This window comes from Olea europaea, unplaced genomic scaffold (genome assembly GCF_002742605.1).
Source record: "Olea europaea var. sylvestris unplaced genomic scaffold, O_europaea_v1 scaffold1031, whole genome shotgun sequence".
NCBI lineage: Eukaryota > Viridiplantae > Streptophyta > Magnoliopsida > Lamiales > Oleaceae > Olea > Olea europaea.
The window spans coordinates 90,658-106,238 of record NW_019227643.1 but is presented as its reverse complement, the minus strand read 5'-3'; the positions used below and the strand labels follow the sequence as shown (position 1 = coordinate 106,238).

Here is a 15,581-nt window from a genome sequence, read left to right as displayed (position 1 = left end):
ATTTTCAATCACACATTCACATAATCAAATATTACGTAGTTTAACTTTTTTTCTCACTTTTGACCATATACATTTTTTTATTTTCCAATTTCACTTTATAATGAACATAATAAAACTTAATAGATGTCAAATCATTTTATTAATTAGCTACCGAATTCTTCTCATTTCACCTCCTCGCCTGCCCATTCTATCTCACTAAGGTCCAGATCTACATTCGTTGGACAGCCACTGGGGAGATTCTAGCATTTTTAAGACTTTGAGGCAAATGGCCGAATCGCCGGAAGGTCAAGCACCAGTCACCAATTGATATGTGGCGGAAGATTTGATTGTGCTTAAAACAGTGGATAAAACTATTCTACCAGGATCATTTTATCAAATTTTGTATAGGTCACTCACATGAGGTGGGCCCGACTTGATTAAAATTATAACCCCCAAAATGCACCATTCCCTTGTATGTATGTACGTGAGTAGTCGGTGGAGGGCAGAAAGACCCTATAACAATTGGGCTGAGCTCACAAGAATTTTATACAAGTGGGAAAGAACGACAGTCCACTGATTTACTCGGATCATCAAGACGTGGGACTGCACGTGGCTATTAATATTTGCCAGCTAAGTGGGACCAACTTGTGCGTCTCTTCTGAATTATTTTTGGATACCGGTTACATATATGGCACGCAATTCTGTACAGCACTAAAATAGCAGCAAGTTTTCAATCTTTATTCAGTATTGCACTTTCATCATCAATCTTTAAAAATTGGTATTTATATTCGTTCATTTTTGAAAAGAATTGTAAAAAAATTCGTTTATTGTCATTTCTATTCATCATCACGCCTCAGCATTAATAAATATCCTAAATTTTATAAATTTCTGAATTATGCAACGCAAGTCGAGATAATCACTCATCGCAATCATACATCAGATCAAAATAATAATTCTACACTATAATAAATAATTAAATAATGGGTAAAATGCAATGTGAGATACCTAATTCCGAGCAAATGTGCATCTAGACCACCTATCTTCAACTAAATGCAATCATGTCAACCAATGTCGATTTGTTTACAGATCAAGTAACTCATCTTGAGTTTGGAACAATCAATTCATCCGACCTCGATTTACTTTCACCTCTGATTACCATGTTCATTTTTCTAAGTTATAATTAAGAAACATGCTGACCTTGACATACAAATAGCTGACTGTAAAAACGTGTATATATATATATATTTTTTTTTTATTTTTATAAAAGAATATTTTAAGATGAGTGACATGCATTATTGTATGATTGTTGACATATATGGCAATTATATACTAATTTTAATGTCTAGATCAACATATATCAATAGTTAAATTTACGCAACAGTTCGTAAAACGATCAAATTTATAAATAAATCAAAGTTGAATGATTCGATTGCGCCAATTTGAAAATGACGAACCATAAGCTAATTGCCCATAACTACGATGGATTCAATGAATTATTTAATTGTGTGACACGTGGCATATAACCGACACACACAGAACCTTCGTACGACACCCTTGCTTTTTATCTCCTCAAGAACCTCTAGTCACTTCACTTCCAAACCTTCAAGACTTGCATCTCCTGCTACATTATTCAAACCCTAACCCCAATACGCATACATACAATACAATTCATTTGAGTTAAGATAAAGCAAGTTTACTGACAATGTAAGTTGGTTTCTAATTTAATTGAGGTATGAAGTAATTCAAGATGGGATACAAGTGGTTTGAGCCGATGGCGAGGAGGATTCCGAAAAGGGTTTGGCTTGGGTACCAAATGTCAATGGGTTTACTCGTGGGTGGGAATCACACATCCTCCAGGTTTTGCACACGCTAAATAGTTCGTTTTCTTCGTTGTTTGGCTTTTTTCTGATTTGATATAATCTACTTGTGTTTTGCTTTGAGTGAATCACGGTGCAATTATAGATCTGGCACTTTGAATTGCTTAAAAGATCTGGATTTGGGTTTTAAAAAGAGAATTTAAGTGTAAAAAATGGATTTGAACTTGTTGAAATGGCGAATTATTCGTGGGTCATTCGTCATGCGTGTGGTACTGAGAGCTTTTATGTTTGTACTGGCTACGACTATTCTGTCGTTTATGCAAATGACCCATGAGGCGGGCATAATTGGGCGAATGGTATCGAATATTGATGTGTGCCCATTGAGTTTTGGCTCGAACCAGGATTTAAATTTCACCGGGCATCTGAAGCCCACATCGGCACCTGGTTTTATGTCTTCCCTATTTGGGACAACTCCTATGCCGTGCATAGAAAGTCAAAACTTCACAAAGAATGTGTTCAAAGAGCTAATGGAGAAGAATCTTTTAGATTCTAATGCTAAAGCATTATGTGTTGGGGAGAGATCTGCCTCCACAGTATTGACGTTGCGGGAGTTAGGATTGTCCAATGCCTTTGGTGTAGATAGACACCCATTCTTCTCCCTTGTGCAGAGAAGATTCGTTTATGAGCTCAACTTTGAGAATAATCATTTTGATTTTGTGTTCTCGAGAGATCTTGACAGGGTTTCTGTACCATCTCTTCTTGTTCTTGAGATTGAGCGTGTTTTACGTCCTGGTGGAATTGGTGCTATTCTTGTGGGAGGACGTAATTTCCACTCCGGTAGCTTGGTAAGGTTGGCCACACCGGTCGTATCATTCTTGAAGAGTTCTGATGTTATTTATGTATGCGGTGTTGGATCCTCTACGCTGGTGGTGTTTAAGAAGAGATATGAAAATTTTTCTGCCTTTGAGCATTTCCAGCTTCCAGATAAGTGCCCGTCAGTTACGAAAAATATAGCGTTTATGAAGTTTATGGAGCCTCTTGTGGATGGAAAGTCAGGGCAATTTGAGCTGGAGCCTGCATATCTGGCTAACTTCAGGAACATTTCCTCAAGGAACAAATTAGTGTACATTAACATTGGTGCAGGGGAGTTTGCAAAAGAAAGTGTCGCAAAAATGTCCAAGAACTATTGTTCTAATCACCATGCATGCTTCAATGTTTTTGTTATTGATCATAGAACATCTGTCCTCTCTTCATATGTGACAGGTCCCGGTATCCATTTTATTTATCATCCCAGCCTTTCCGGAGAGAATGCTGCTCGTGAAATCAACTCTGATGAATATTTTAGTGCACCACCAGATGAAGGCGAGTTTGACTTTATTCACTGGTTCAATGAAACAGTTGCTGATGGAGATTTCGTGGTACTCGTGATGAACACCAAGCCGGTAGAGCTCAATATTCTTGTTGAATTATTTAAAACCGGAGCAATATGCCATGTTGATGAACTCTTCCTTAGGTGTTCAAATGAAGAAGATTGTAAAACAACTACATGTGGAGACTGTACGCGTCTTTTCAAAAGCCTAAGGAAGAGTGGCGTGTATGTGCACCAATTGTTGGGTGATTAAGCTTCGACCAAAATGTGGTGAATTTCATATCTTGTTTTAGCCTTTGCTTTAATTTCGTATGGAGTTGTTGGGAAATTAATCCGTGTGTGAATTTCCTAACTCGTTTCAGTCTGTCGTTTGATTACGTGTGATGAATAAAACAAGGAGCCATGGTGGATTGAGGTTATAATCTACCACTCTCCTCTGTTGAACTGAGTTTGATCCCCTTTATCAGTTGAATGGAATGATTTCCTCTTTGTTGTTCTGATTCTACATGTTAATGCTTTATATTTGGAAAACTGATAGGAGTTGTTAATAGGAATTTGGAAAACCTTATATGATGTCTGGTTGGAGTAAATCCAAAACAGAGAACAAATATAAGAACCAAGCAGCCATATAGCTCTAATCGAACCCATATTGTTAACACGTCAGACCAAGTTTATCCATACGAATAACACCTCTTTAACAGATGTGGTATTTGATATAAATGCATGTACCTCATCGTGAAACCATTCGCCCCTTGTCTGGCTAGAAAGTCTGCGGTTCTATTAGCTTCTCTATACTGATCGGAAATAGTAAAGCTGATTCCGCCTAGTAATTTTAATAACCCATCCCGATAATCCCACAAATACCAAACTCCGCATGAGTGGGTTGTTAACCAGTTTACTACAACAGTCGAATCACACTCAATTTCCACATGCTGGAAACCCATCTCTTTGCATGGCTCTACCCTAGTCATGACAGCACGCAATTCCATTTCATTATTTCTACCATAGCCATATGGAGCATAGAAGCCAGCAACCAAATTACCATAATGATCCCTGATTACTCCCCCACCTCCACAAAGTCCTGTATTACCAAGACAATTTCCATCAACATTGAGTTTTATCCAACCAGTAGCAAGTCTCCTCCAAGAAACTATGAGGGTTGGTTTACTCGTCTTCGAACACACAGGCAATTCTAAGGATTTGAGAAGTTCATGATCTATTTTACTTAGTTTTGAGACTTTACCTGTTTTTTCAGCTAGGAGACGCAGCGAAACCTTTATTGTAAGCCAAACCTCCTCCACAGATTCTCGAATCCTTTCCATACGTGCCTTGCATCGACGTCCCCATAGTTTCCATAATAGCCCAATTAAAATTCCATGCCGTGAGACATATTTTGCACATGTAAACCATCTATTGACTCTCGTCCACTAGGATTGTGTCTCCATGTAGTGCACACCCAAGGCCAACGATGCCCACTTCCAAACTGCCTTAGCAATATCCCTAGAGTTGAGTACATGATCTAGAGTTTCCACTTGACCCTTCTCACAACAATCACAACGTGAAGCTAGAGCAACTCTTGTTGATCTCACCCTAATAACCACACTTAAACAGTTGAACTTCGCCTGCCACATGAAAAAAAAAATTTTTTTTGGTAGAATTTTATGCCATATCCATTTCATCCAAGGAATCTGTGGACTCCTCACCCTTACAATGTCCCAGGCACTTGAAGTAGAGAAATCTCCATCATCGTTCGGCTTCCATATGATCATATCACTTCTTTTCTGGCCCTAATGGTTTGTGTAATTTCTACTGCCTTTACCTCCCTAGCTACCTCTTTAAGATAAGTGAAATCGTAGCCATCTTCAATCCAGCAATCTCTAACCTGCAGTCTTGGATTGGTAACCCTGAAAACATGCTCGCTTAATGGGCCACTCGCTAACCAGCTATCATACCAAAAGGAAACTGACCTTCTTTAATCCTCCATTTTGAGTTCTCATATACCTGAGGTAGAACCTTTACGATTGATTTCCATAGGCTAGATCCACTGATATTAGAGTTTAGTAAAAGATGACTGCTCTTTACATATTTGGAACAGAAGAAGCTAGACCACAAGCTATTAGTAGTCATTAGCCACCATGCAAGTTTCATATGGAGAGATCGTTGAATTGCAGCAAAATCACGTACCCCAAGTCCACCTTCTATAGTTGGCATCCATACTTCAGACCAAGCACGCCATTTCTTTATGTGTTTTCCATTACTCTCACCTAGAGGAATGTAGATAATGAGTTCGTGTTATTGAGAGTTATCTTTGGCACATTAACCATAGCCAACAAATGTGTTGCCATACGGGTCACAACATGTCGGATTAAAATAAGGCGACCTCATTGAGACAGTAATCTCATTTTCCAACCTGTTATTTTGTTGCAAATTTTCGCTACTGAAGTCTTCAAATGCCTAGCCGTGAGACAGCCAGAAGTAATAGGCACTCCTAAGTCAACCACTGGGAACTGTCCCTCAAGTAAAATCAGTTAACCGTAGCAAGCTCCTCTTCCTTCTATAGATGATCCTTCTAGAGAAGAAAATAGTTGATTTATCACTTGTCCCGATCACTTTTCATATGTTTTCAGGGTCTTCATGAGCATTTTTATAGATCTTCTACCTCCATTCGCAAATACTACTACATCATTGGCATATAATAGATGTGAGACCAAAGGGGCCCCAATAGGATGATAGAACCTCACAATACTGCCTTCTTCAAACCTCTTGCGTAAAAGACGTGATAAAATCTCTTCCATAATGTTGAACAAATTAGGAGACAAAGGATCGCCTTGACGGAGGCCTCTGCTAGGTTGGAAGAAACCTTTATGAGTCCCATTCATCATTATTGAAAACTAAGGAGTTGTAACACACTCTGCCACCAAGTCGTAAAACCTTTTAGAGAAGCCAAATTCTTCAAGCACATGTAGGAAAAACCTCCGGTCTACTCTATCATAAGCCTTTGCCATGTCGATTTTTAACATAGCATTACCACCTCTGGTTTTCCTGTTCAAAGAGTGGATCATTTCCTGGGTAAGGGTGATGTTCTCAAAAATGTTTCTATTTGGAATAAATGCTCCCTGTTCAGGTTTGGGAGCAGTCATGTCATACGCTTGACAAGGATCTTTGAAAAAGCTTTGTAAATGACCGAGCAATGGCTAATAGGCCTAAACTTTTCAAAACTCCTAGGTTGGTCTACTTTCGGAATTAAGACAATGAATAAAGAGGTGTAAAATCTGGGTAGTGAGCTACCCATGAAAAATTCTCTCACTGCCTCCACTATGTCGTCCTTCACCAATTCCCAACACAAGATGTAAAACCCAGACCCAAAACCTTCAGGCCCGGGGCTGCTCTCTGCTGGAATAGAAAAAATTGCATCCTTTACCTCTTCTTCGGTTGGTTCCACGCATAGAAGGTCATTATCCTCTACTGATACAACTGCAGAAATTAGGGGAGTCAAATCTTGTTGCTCACTTGTTCGATTATCATGCAAAATTTCTTCAAAGTATTTAACGGCACCATTGTGAACCTCTTCTGGCGAAGCTAGCACTGTCCCATCAGGCAATTGCATAGAAGAGATATGTGAAGACTTCCTCCGTTGATTAACCACAGCATGAAAAAAATTCGAGTTTTGGTCTCCTTCTTCAAGCCATTTTTTCTTTGCTTTTTGTGCTAATCTGGTTTCTTCCCTTTTCTCCCAAAGCTATAGCTCAACCTTTGTCGCAAGAAATTCCGTCTCTAAATTTGGGTCAAAACTGCTTTGCCACTGATTTTCCAGCACCAAAAATTGAACTAGTAGAAAGAGCCCGTTTGAGATGGTCTATGGGAAAAAATCAGTCCATTTTTATTTATGATAAAATTCAATACCAAAATGTGATAAGACTAGTGTAAAAGAAGAATATGGCGGCAAAAATGATGCTGCTTGACCACATTACATAAAAGACTGAACAATCAAACTCCAGGACAAAGAACATGTAGATAAACGATGGATAACTCAAAGCTTCAAAGAGGGTAACATGGTGATTGACTTATCAACGTAAAGAACAGTTTCCAACATATTCTAAGCTCTGAAAAGAAAATTGAAGATGATGCTTACGAAATTGATTTGTTGCAAAACTTGGGCATACATCCTAATTGAATGTTTCTTACTGTCATGTACCTTTGTTAAAGACTCGAAGAGTCTTTGTTGAGTTTTTAATTATATTTTGAAATTGTAGGTACAGTCAAGAAAGTATGTTTTGTTTACAATAGATTTTACTATACGTTTAGTTCGTGTTTAATAAGATTAAGCATCGTGTTATAAAAAAAAAAAAAAATGTCATTTTTCGGTATAAAAGAGTTTGTGTATGGAGAAGCAAACTAGAAATTTGTTTTTAAGTAAAATCAAGTTTGTTACAGCTATTGCTTCTACTTTCAGAGTTTCATTGTAGAATCTTGTTTACAACATAATTCTCTTTTTAAGGAAAATTATAGTCCATGGTTCCCTAACATTACCAGTTGTCTCACTTGGGTCCCCTTTCATTTTTCTGTTACATTTAGGTCTTCAAACTATTTCTTTTGGTGCATGTGGGGACAGATGAATGGAAATAGTTCAAATTTCTATTATATAATCACTCGAAAGGCATTTATGTTAGAATTTGGAATGAATTGGTAGCAATAGAACTCATTGCATGTGTTAATCTACAATATTTCAAAGCATCATGCCATTGAAATTTAGGAGCGTTATAATTACCTTGTTAGGTTGGTGATATGCGAGGACAAATTCAAGACTATCCCATCAAAGTTTGGACTTGGTATGGTATCAAACTCTCTAATAAGTTTTGAGGAAAAATTGGATGAAAAATGATGCGGATAGATATTTGTCAGACGCTTGTGAAGATATAGAAAACAATGATTTGATGTTCTCAATTGAATGGGGGTTAATGGACATAAGTATGATACTTTGTCCAAACTTGCATGGAATGTTATCGCAATTCAAGCGTCAACGTGGGTTCAAAAAATGTTTTTAGTGTTGGAAGAAAAATTCTCGATCCCTTCCATAGTTTTTAATGTAGTGGTGTGCAATCAAAATTGGCATAAATGGTCTCCCAACTTGGAGATATTCTATATGGAGGAAAATAACAAATTGGAGGACGGCGATATAGCAAATAAGCTATTCCATGAATTATGTTAAGTTTATTTGTTTTTATCAATTTTACTGTTAATTGAATCATTATTTTTTTTTGTAGAGTTTTCGGATCAATGAAACCAAATGAAGGCTAAATCAAAGTGATTCGTGCGTTTTCTATTTTCTTTTAGGTTGATATATAATGTATTGCAATTTGCACAACTCTTTATCACTAATATTCATATTCTTCTCTAAATATTTCTATTATGTTGTTGTCGGAATGCTGCTTAAAACTTATGGGACATTCAAATAATGTAATATGCTGCCTTAATATTTGTTTTTTAAGAGTTAGGATTTTGGATGATGTAGTATTTTTATTTTTTCATTTATTGAGATTGGATTATTGTAATATTTTTAGTTGTTGGATGATTATAATATTTTATTTTTTCTTTTGGATGACAATTTTGATTGTGTTTGATTTTGTTAGTATGATTTTAATTGCAGGAGAATAATTATATGAGATGTATAGTTTTAATTTCTATTGTGAAATTTTGTGTATAACACTATGAGTTTAGTGTTATACAAGTCTACTCAATACTTTGTGACATGTTTTGATCTAAGCTAACTTGTTATAACCGTTAACTAGCTAGTTTCCTCTTCCCTTATGAATCCTGATCAATTCCTTTAACCATGGCTTTGCTTTTGTGACCTTTAACCATGGCTTTGCTTTTGTGACCAATTAATTCTCATTTATTATCCTTTTCTTCCACACATCAACTATAAATCAAAAGATTTTTAATAGTGGCTAAATGCTATATGAAATTTTCCAGAATTAATCTTTCGGTTATAGGGACTTTCGAAGTTGTTACCACTCACCACACAACAATAAAGTAAATTTCGCGTCCGATCGGCCTCCATTTATTTATTTTTTGTATTTTGCATTCTCATTTTTCCAACTGAGTCCCCTTAGTTTGAATATAGGGAATGACACCCGATGTCTCTCATTTGACATTTTCTTTGAGAATATGAACTACATTTCGTTTTTACCCTTGCATTCTATTTTCATAACATGCTAATGGGTTGAGGTTAATTGCATAATTTTCATTGACCAGAAGAGGGTATCTCGATCATTCACGTCTCAACGGCTCCATTGATATTTATTCTGACAAATGTGTTGATAGTTTTCGATTTTTAAGTGCACATGTTCCTGTAGCAAAATGTGTTATGGTGCCAAAATCTCATTAAAATGAGATCCAAGCACACGGGCTACTCGAAAGACGTGAAGCATCATATGCCGTAGGAATTAAAATTTCTTGATACAGAAATTTAACGATGCCCTGGAACAGTTCTGTTTCTCAAATATTTTCTTGCTCCAAAATACCTGCAATCTTCAGGTCACTTCATGATAGGCCAACTAGCAATAAAGTTGACTGCCAATGGTTTTCTTAAAATGGGCGATCAGAACATTTATCTTGGTGGCAGTTACTTTTTGGTTTTGTATGTTTTGGAAGTGTCACATATTTAATTCATGTCATGCTATCAAATAATATGTTCCCAGCTAAACATCCTTTTTTCCCTTCTTTAGAATGAATCTTGACAAGCGCAGGAGATTTGACACTCTCTCAGGTACTTCTCATTGTGTTCCCCTAATAAAGGCCAAAGATACTTTGAAAAAAATGTCAATGGCTGAGTAATGATCTGGATGGAATTTTGAGATGTTATTTATTCACTTACATTCCAGGGGTTAATTACTAGTTCTTGCAAATTTCTATGGTGTAGCAGCTATGGTTACGTATTATCCAGGAAAGCATAGCTGGGGCTTTTTAGTTATTAATATGCTAGTATTTCGACGAGGAAATGGTGGCAGATAGCCACAAAAAACATACAATTTTCCAAAATGGCCGTTGACTACTGTTTAAAAAAAAAATCAAAAATTTGTAAAAACCTTAAAAACATTGAAAACCCAAGATTGCCCTTGTCATTTTCACTCTGAAACCGACGTTTGGAAACCCAAGATTGCCCTTGTCATTTTCACTCTGAAACCGACGTTTTGGAAAAAAAGGGAAAAAAAAAAAAAAAAAAAAAAGGAAACCGACGAGTTTTTCTTGGGAGGAGACCGACCGACCACCATTAGAAGCGAAGAAAGTAAGTTATGCATAATTTCCCCCCCCATTAATCTATGCTAAAGGTTTATTTTGTTGCAAATAGTAGTAGAAATCTTTGTAGAATATGTAAAATTAGTAAAAACTAAGTTTTTTTTAAGGTTTGTTGCAAGGGAAGAAGACGGTTGTGCCGTCTGTTTAACAGATGGCACAGCCGTCGGTGCCATTTGTGACCGTCTGTATCGTCTGTGTCGGTTAAGATGGCCCAGGCTGTCAGTTTGTTTCTGTTATTAAATTATTTTTAAATAATTATTTAATTATTATTTAAATGATAAAAGAAAAATATAAATAATGAATAAATGTTAATAATCAAAATACGCAATTAAAATTTAATTACAGATTAATTGAAAGAAAATTCTAACATTTGAAATAAATAATTAAATATTTATGTTTACTTGTTCAATAAATAATTTAAATAATCAAATAATTAAATCAAATAATTTAAATGAAAAATTGAAATGAAAAATCATTGGAATAAATAATTAATTTCTCACAAAAATAAATAATGAACATTTAAATAATAATTAAATGATTATTTAAATGATAAATAAATAAATGTTATTAATCAAAATACGCAATTAAAATTTAATTGGTACAATTTTCTATCATTTGAATTAAATAATTACGTTTGCTTGTTCAATAAATAATTTAAATAATCTTTCCATATAAGTAATTAAATCAAATAATTTAAATGAACAATTGAAACAAATAATGAAAAACAATTGGAATAAATAATTAATTGAAATGCACAATAATAAATAATGAACATTTAAATAATAATTACATGATTATTTAAATGATAAATCAATAAATGTTAATTTTGAAAATATTAATTAAAGTTTAATTGAAATAAATTTCTAACATTTAAAATGAATAATTAAATATTTACCTTTGTTTGTTCAATAAATAATTTAAATAATCGATTCATATAAGTAATTAAATCAAATAACTTAAATGAACAATTGAAACAAATAAATGAAAAATAATTGGAATAAATTATTAATTGAAACGCACAAAAATAAATAATGAACATTTAACTAATAATTAAATGATTATTTAAATGATAAATGAATAAATGTTAATAATCAAAATATTTAATTAATTTTTAATTGAAATAAATTTCTAACATTTGAAATAAATAATGAAATATTTGCGTTTGCTCTTGTTCAATAAATAATGTAAATAATCGATCAATATAAGTAATTAAATAAAATAATTTAGATGAACAATTGAAATAATTAAATGAAAAATAATTGGATAAAAATAATTAAAGTAAGTAATTAAAATGTAGATAAACAATTGAAATAAATATATAACATTTAAAATAAATAATTAAATATTCACTTAATAATTAAAATAAATATTGAATAAACAACTAAAGAAAAATATAACAAATAATTACATATTTACGTTTAAATGTTTAATAAATAATTTAAAGAAAATAAATAAATATACAATTATAATAAATAATTAAAATTAAGCATTCAATAAACAATTAAAATAAATGTTAAATAAACATATAAACAATCAAAATAAATAATTTAGATAAACAATTGAAATAAATAATGAACATTTAAATAAAAATAAACAAATTAAATAAGTAAGAAATATAAATTTTCAAAATAATTTATTTAAAAATGTAATTAAATGATTATTCAAATGATAAATAAAGAAATGTTATTAATCAAAATACGCAATTAAAATTTAATTGATACAAATTTCTAACATTTGAATTAAATAATTAAATATTTATGTTTGCTTGTTCAATAAATAATTTAAATAATCTTTCCATATAAGTAATTAAATCAAATAATAAATAAACAATCGAAATAAATAATTTAGATAAACAATTGAAATAAATAATGAACATTTAAATAAAAATAAACAAATTAAATAAGTAAGAAATATAAATTTTCAAAATAATTTATTTAAATATGTAATTAAATATAAATAATCAAATTTAATTAAATAAAGAATTGAATTACATTTCTAACATGAATTAAAATAAACTATGAAATAAAGAATTTTATAAAAATTAGTTTTTCCCTTTTTTTATAAGTTGTTATGTATTTTTTAATTCATTTTCTTTATTATCTGTTATTTCGTGCGTAAATTACTTACAGTTCGGTTAGTTGAATTTTGGGACATTATGTTTCAAATGTTCTAACATTTGAAATCTTGCAGGATGGATTACCATTTGGACGCAGCCTTGAGACAGATTCATGGCAAAGTTACGTCGAACTGTAACTTTGCATGTAACTTTGCCAGTTTCACAATAGTGTTTGATTCACTGGATGAGGAGCACACGAAGATATTACGTCGATCCTACCTATGGCCCCTGTATTCACTGCGATCTGTATAGTTCTCTGGACAGTTGATCGATTCATTACTGTGTCGTCTGCTTAAACCAGTTGATGGAGATGGCTTCCACTTTGATTTTGGGGGCAAAGTTGCTACATTTTCTATATTCGAGTTTGCTCTCATAACTGGATTGAGATGTACGGGCGAAGAGGCAGCAAGGGCCAGTATTTCAACAGACAAGAGGCTGCTGAATGATTATTTTAATAGGCATATGACAGTGACACTGGCGTAGTTAAAAGATGCATTCAGGGGATGCGACCAGATGTCCGACAAGTTGAAGTTGAGGATGATGTTTATACTAGAGAGCGTACTGAAGTGTCATCAAAGGAAGACGTCGATTGACGTTTTTCATTTGCAAGTTGTTGATGACATCGATACGTTCAACAACTATCCATGGGGAGAGAGATGCTTTTTTGATACTTTACACGTTTTCAGGAAGGGGCATTCGATGCCTAGGGGAGATAGGTCGGAGCGTAAGTACGATGTATATGGCCTGCCGTTAGTTTTGCAGGTAAATGTTTAACATAATGCGTTATCCAATTTTTTTATTAAATTGTACATATAATAATCGTAATTGTTGCAGATATGGGTCTACGAGACTGTTCCCATCCTAGCTGGTCGGTATGCGAGGAGAGGAGATACATGCATCCCTCTGATGCACCACTGGCGAGCACAAGACAATCCCCTTGCAAAACAGCTATCAGTTATCCTAGACGATCCTGAGGTACGTATTATATATGCGCTTTCTGTTGTATGTCATTTTCGAAGTTGGATACGTGGTCAGTAATTCGATGAAATGTTAATATGTCAGCTTGAAGTCCTCACTGAGCTGACACCATCGATCGAGGAGGAGGATCAGACTTATAACCGTGAGTTGTTGACAGATCGTGCTGCTCGAGAGAGGCCTGAGTCTATCATCGATCGGGACACGGTATGTTAATTGAATATAATATGTTGATTATCGTTATAATTTTTTAATGAAATTATTGATTTGTAATGTTTCTTTTTTTAGGAGCGCCGTCGACTATCACCTCCACCGAAGGTGTCACATTCCCCGAGGATGACACCTCTGCCGAGGGTGTCACCTCCGTCGAGGGTGCCACATTCCCCGAGAATGTTGCCTCCATCGAGGGTGTCCCCTTCCTACATGCGATCACCTCCGTCGAGAGTGTTACCTCCCTGCACGAGATCACCATCTCTTGCGTCCGGACACCTCCCACGTAGATCAATTGCACGTAGTCAGAGTGCTTCTATCAATGATATGTTTCGACTTATGATGGAGATTAGAGGCGACATAGCTGGCTTACGAGGCGAAGTAGCTGACTTACGACGTGATGTCGGGATGGTACAGGTCGGTTTAACAGACTTTTATGCTAAGGTCGTAACGATACGGGGCGACATAGTAGGCCTGCGTGGGATTGGCGAGTATCGGGATGGAGGGGGTGGCGAAGGGACAGACGGCTATCAGGACGGAGGGGGTGACGGAGGAACAGGTAGAGAGGATGACGGAGGGGTTGGCAACTATCGGGACGGAGGGACCAGTGGTTATTAGAGTCGAGGAGGTCAGATGGGGTATGTTGACACGTGTGGGCATCGGATGATGCATTAACTTCATATCTCGATGGCCCGATAGATATAGAGATGGAGATGGAGGATCAAGCCCTGATGGAGACGGAAGAGGAGGTCGGGAGGGTGCCGGAGGTGGAGGTCGGGAGGGTGCCGGAGGTGGAGGTCGTCAGGGTGTCAGAGGAGGAGGGGGTCAGGAAGGTGCCAAGGAGAAGGTCGTGATGGTGTTGGAAAAAGAGGGGGTGCTAGAGGAGGAGGTCGTGAGAGTATCGGAGGAGGACGAGGTACCCGAGGTGCAGGAGGAGGAGGGGGTATCCGAGGCAGAGAGGGTACCATATCAGACGCCAGACTTGCCGAATGTAGTTTTTGTGTCGGAGGGGACGAAAGAGGTGGTCCCGATGGTAGGTGAGGGAGTGTCGGATATAGGGAGGGTTTCGCGTATTGTTGATGTGCCGGAGCTGGTGGTCGGCAAGAGGCCGAGGGCACCATCACAGTACGTCGTTTCTCCATTTACCGCGGAGGCGAAAAGGAAGAGGTTCGTCGAGGGCACGCACCCAAATTTATTCAGGGAGGTGGACCATGCCAAGTGGAAAGCGTTCGAGGCGGAGTGGAGAGCACTTATGCCTGAGTAAGTATTGTATTATTCATTAAGGATTAGTACATTACGCAGATGCTGATACATCTATATTTTTACTTAACAATTTCTTTTCTAATTTTTCAGAGTCAGTCCCAGGATTGCTCATAAGACGATCTCGGAAGCTTATAAATGGTTTCACGACATCACAACTTCTGGAGGCTTGGCTCGCCGATGATGTAAGTGAAGTAATAATATTGTTATTTATTACGTATACATATTTTTGCGTTTTGCATTTATGAAATTAAATAACTCATTTTTTAATTGGTGCAGCACATTGATTTCGCCATGGATTTGCTATGAGATCGAGCTGAATGATATCCAAGATCGTTCAACATTCCCGGCCGACTCATCTTGAACACTGAGTTCATATGTGCCATTGATATTGAGTACCAGACGTTGCAAACTATGGGTAGCGAGTACACGGTAGATGGAGTGGGTCGTAGGGATGTGACCGAGTGTCGGGGGAAAGCCATGGGAGGGTTGTACGCATCTGTACATTTCAGTGTGTGTCAATCATCACTACATTGCAGTGGAGATTGTATTTGCC

At 35.9% G+C, this 15,581-nt stretch overlaps 2 protein-coding genes across 2 annotated transcripts; both read left to right on the top strand.

Annotated features, from left to right (window-relative positions):
- The first annotated feature begins 1,538 nt into the window (after positions 1-1,538).
- LOC111372811 lies at positions 1,539-3,665 on the top strand. The gene has a single exon (XM_022995216.1). It carries the CDS (start codon positions 2,009-2,011, stop codon positions 3,416-3,418), a length of 1,410 nt encoding a protein of 469 aa, XP_022850984.1. The 5' UTR covers positions 1,539-2,008; the 3' UTR covers positions 3,419-3,665.
- Positions 3,666-14,398: 10,733 nt separating this feature from the next.
- On the top strand, positions 14,399-15,209 carry LOC111372800. The gene is made up of 3 exons (XM_022995204.1): positions 14,399-14,403; positions 14,465-15,025; positions 15,119-15,209. The coding sequence occupies exons 1-3, from the start codon at positions 14,399-14,401 to the stop codon at positions 15,207-15,209; spliced, it is 657 nt and encodes a 218-aa protein (XP_022850972.1).
- The last annotated feature ends 372 nt before the right edge of the window (positions 15,210-15,581 follow it).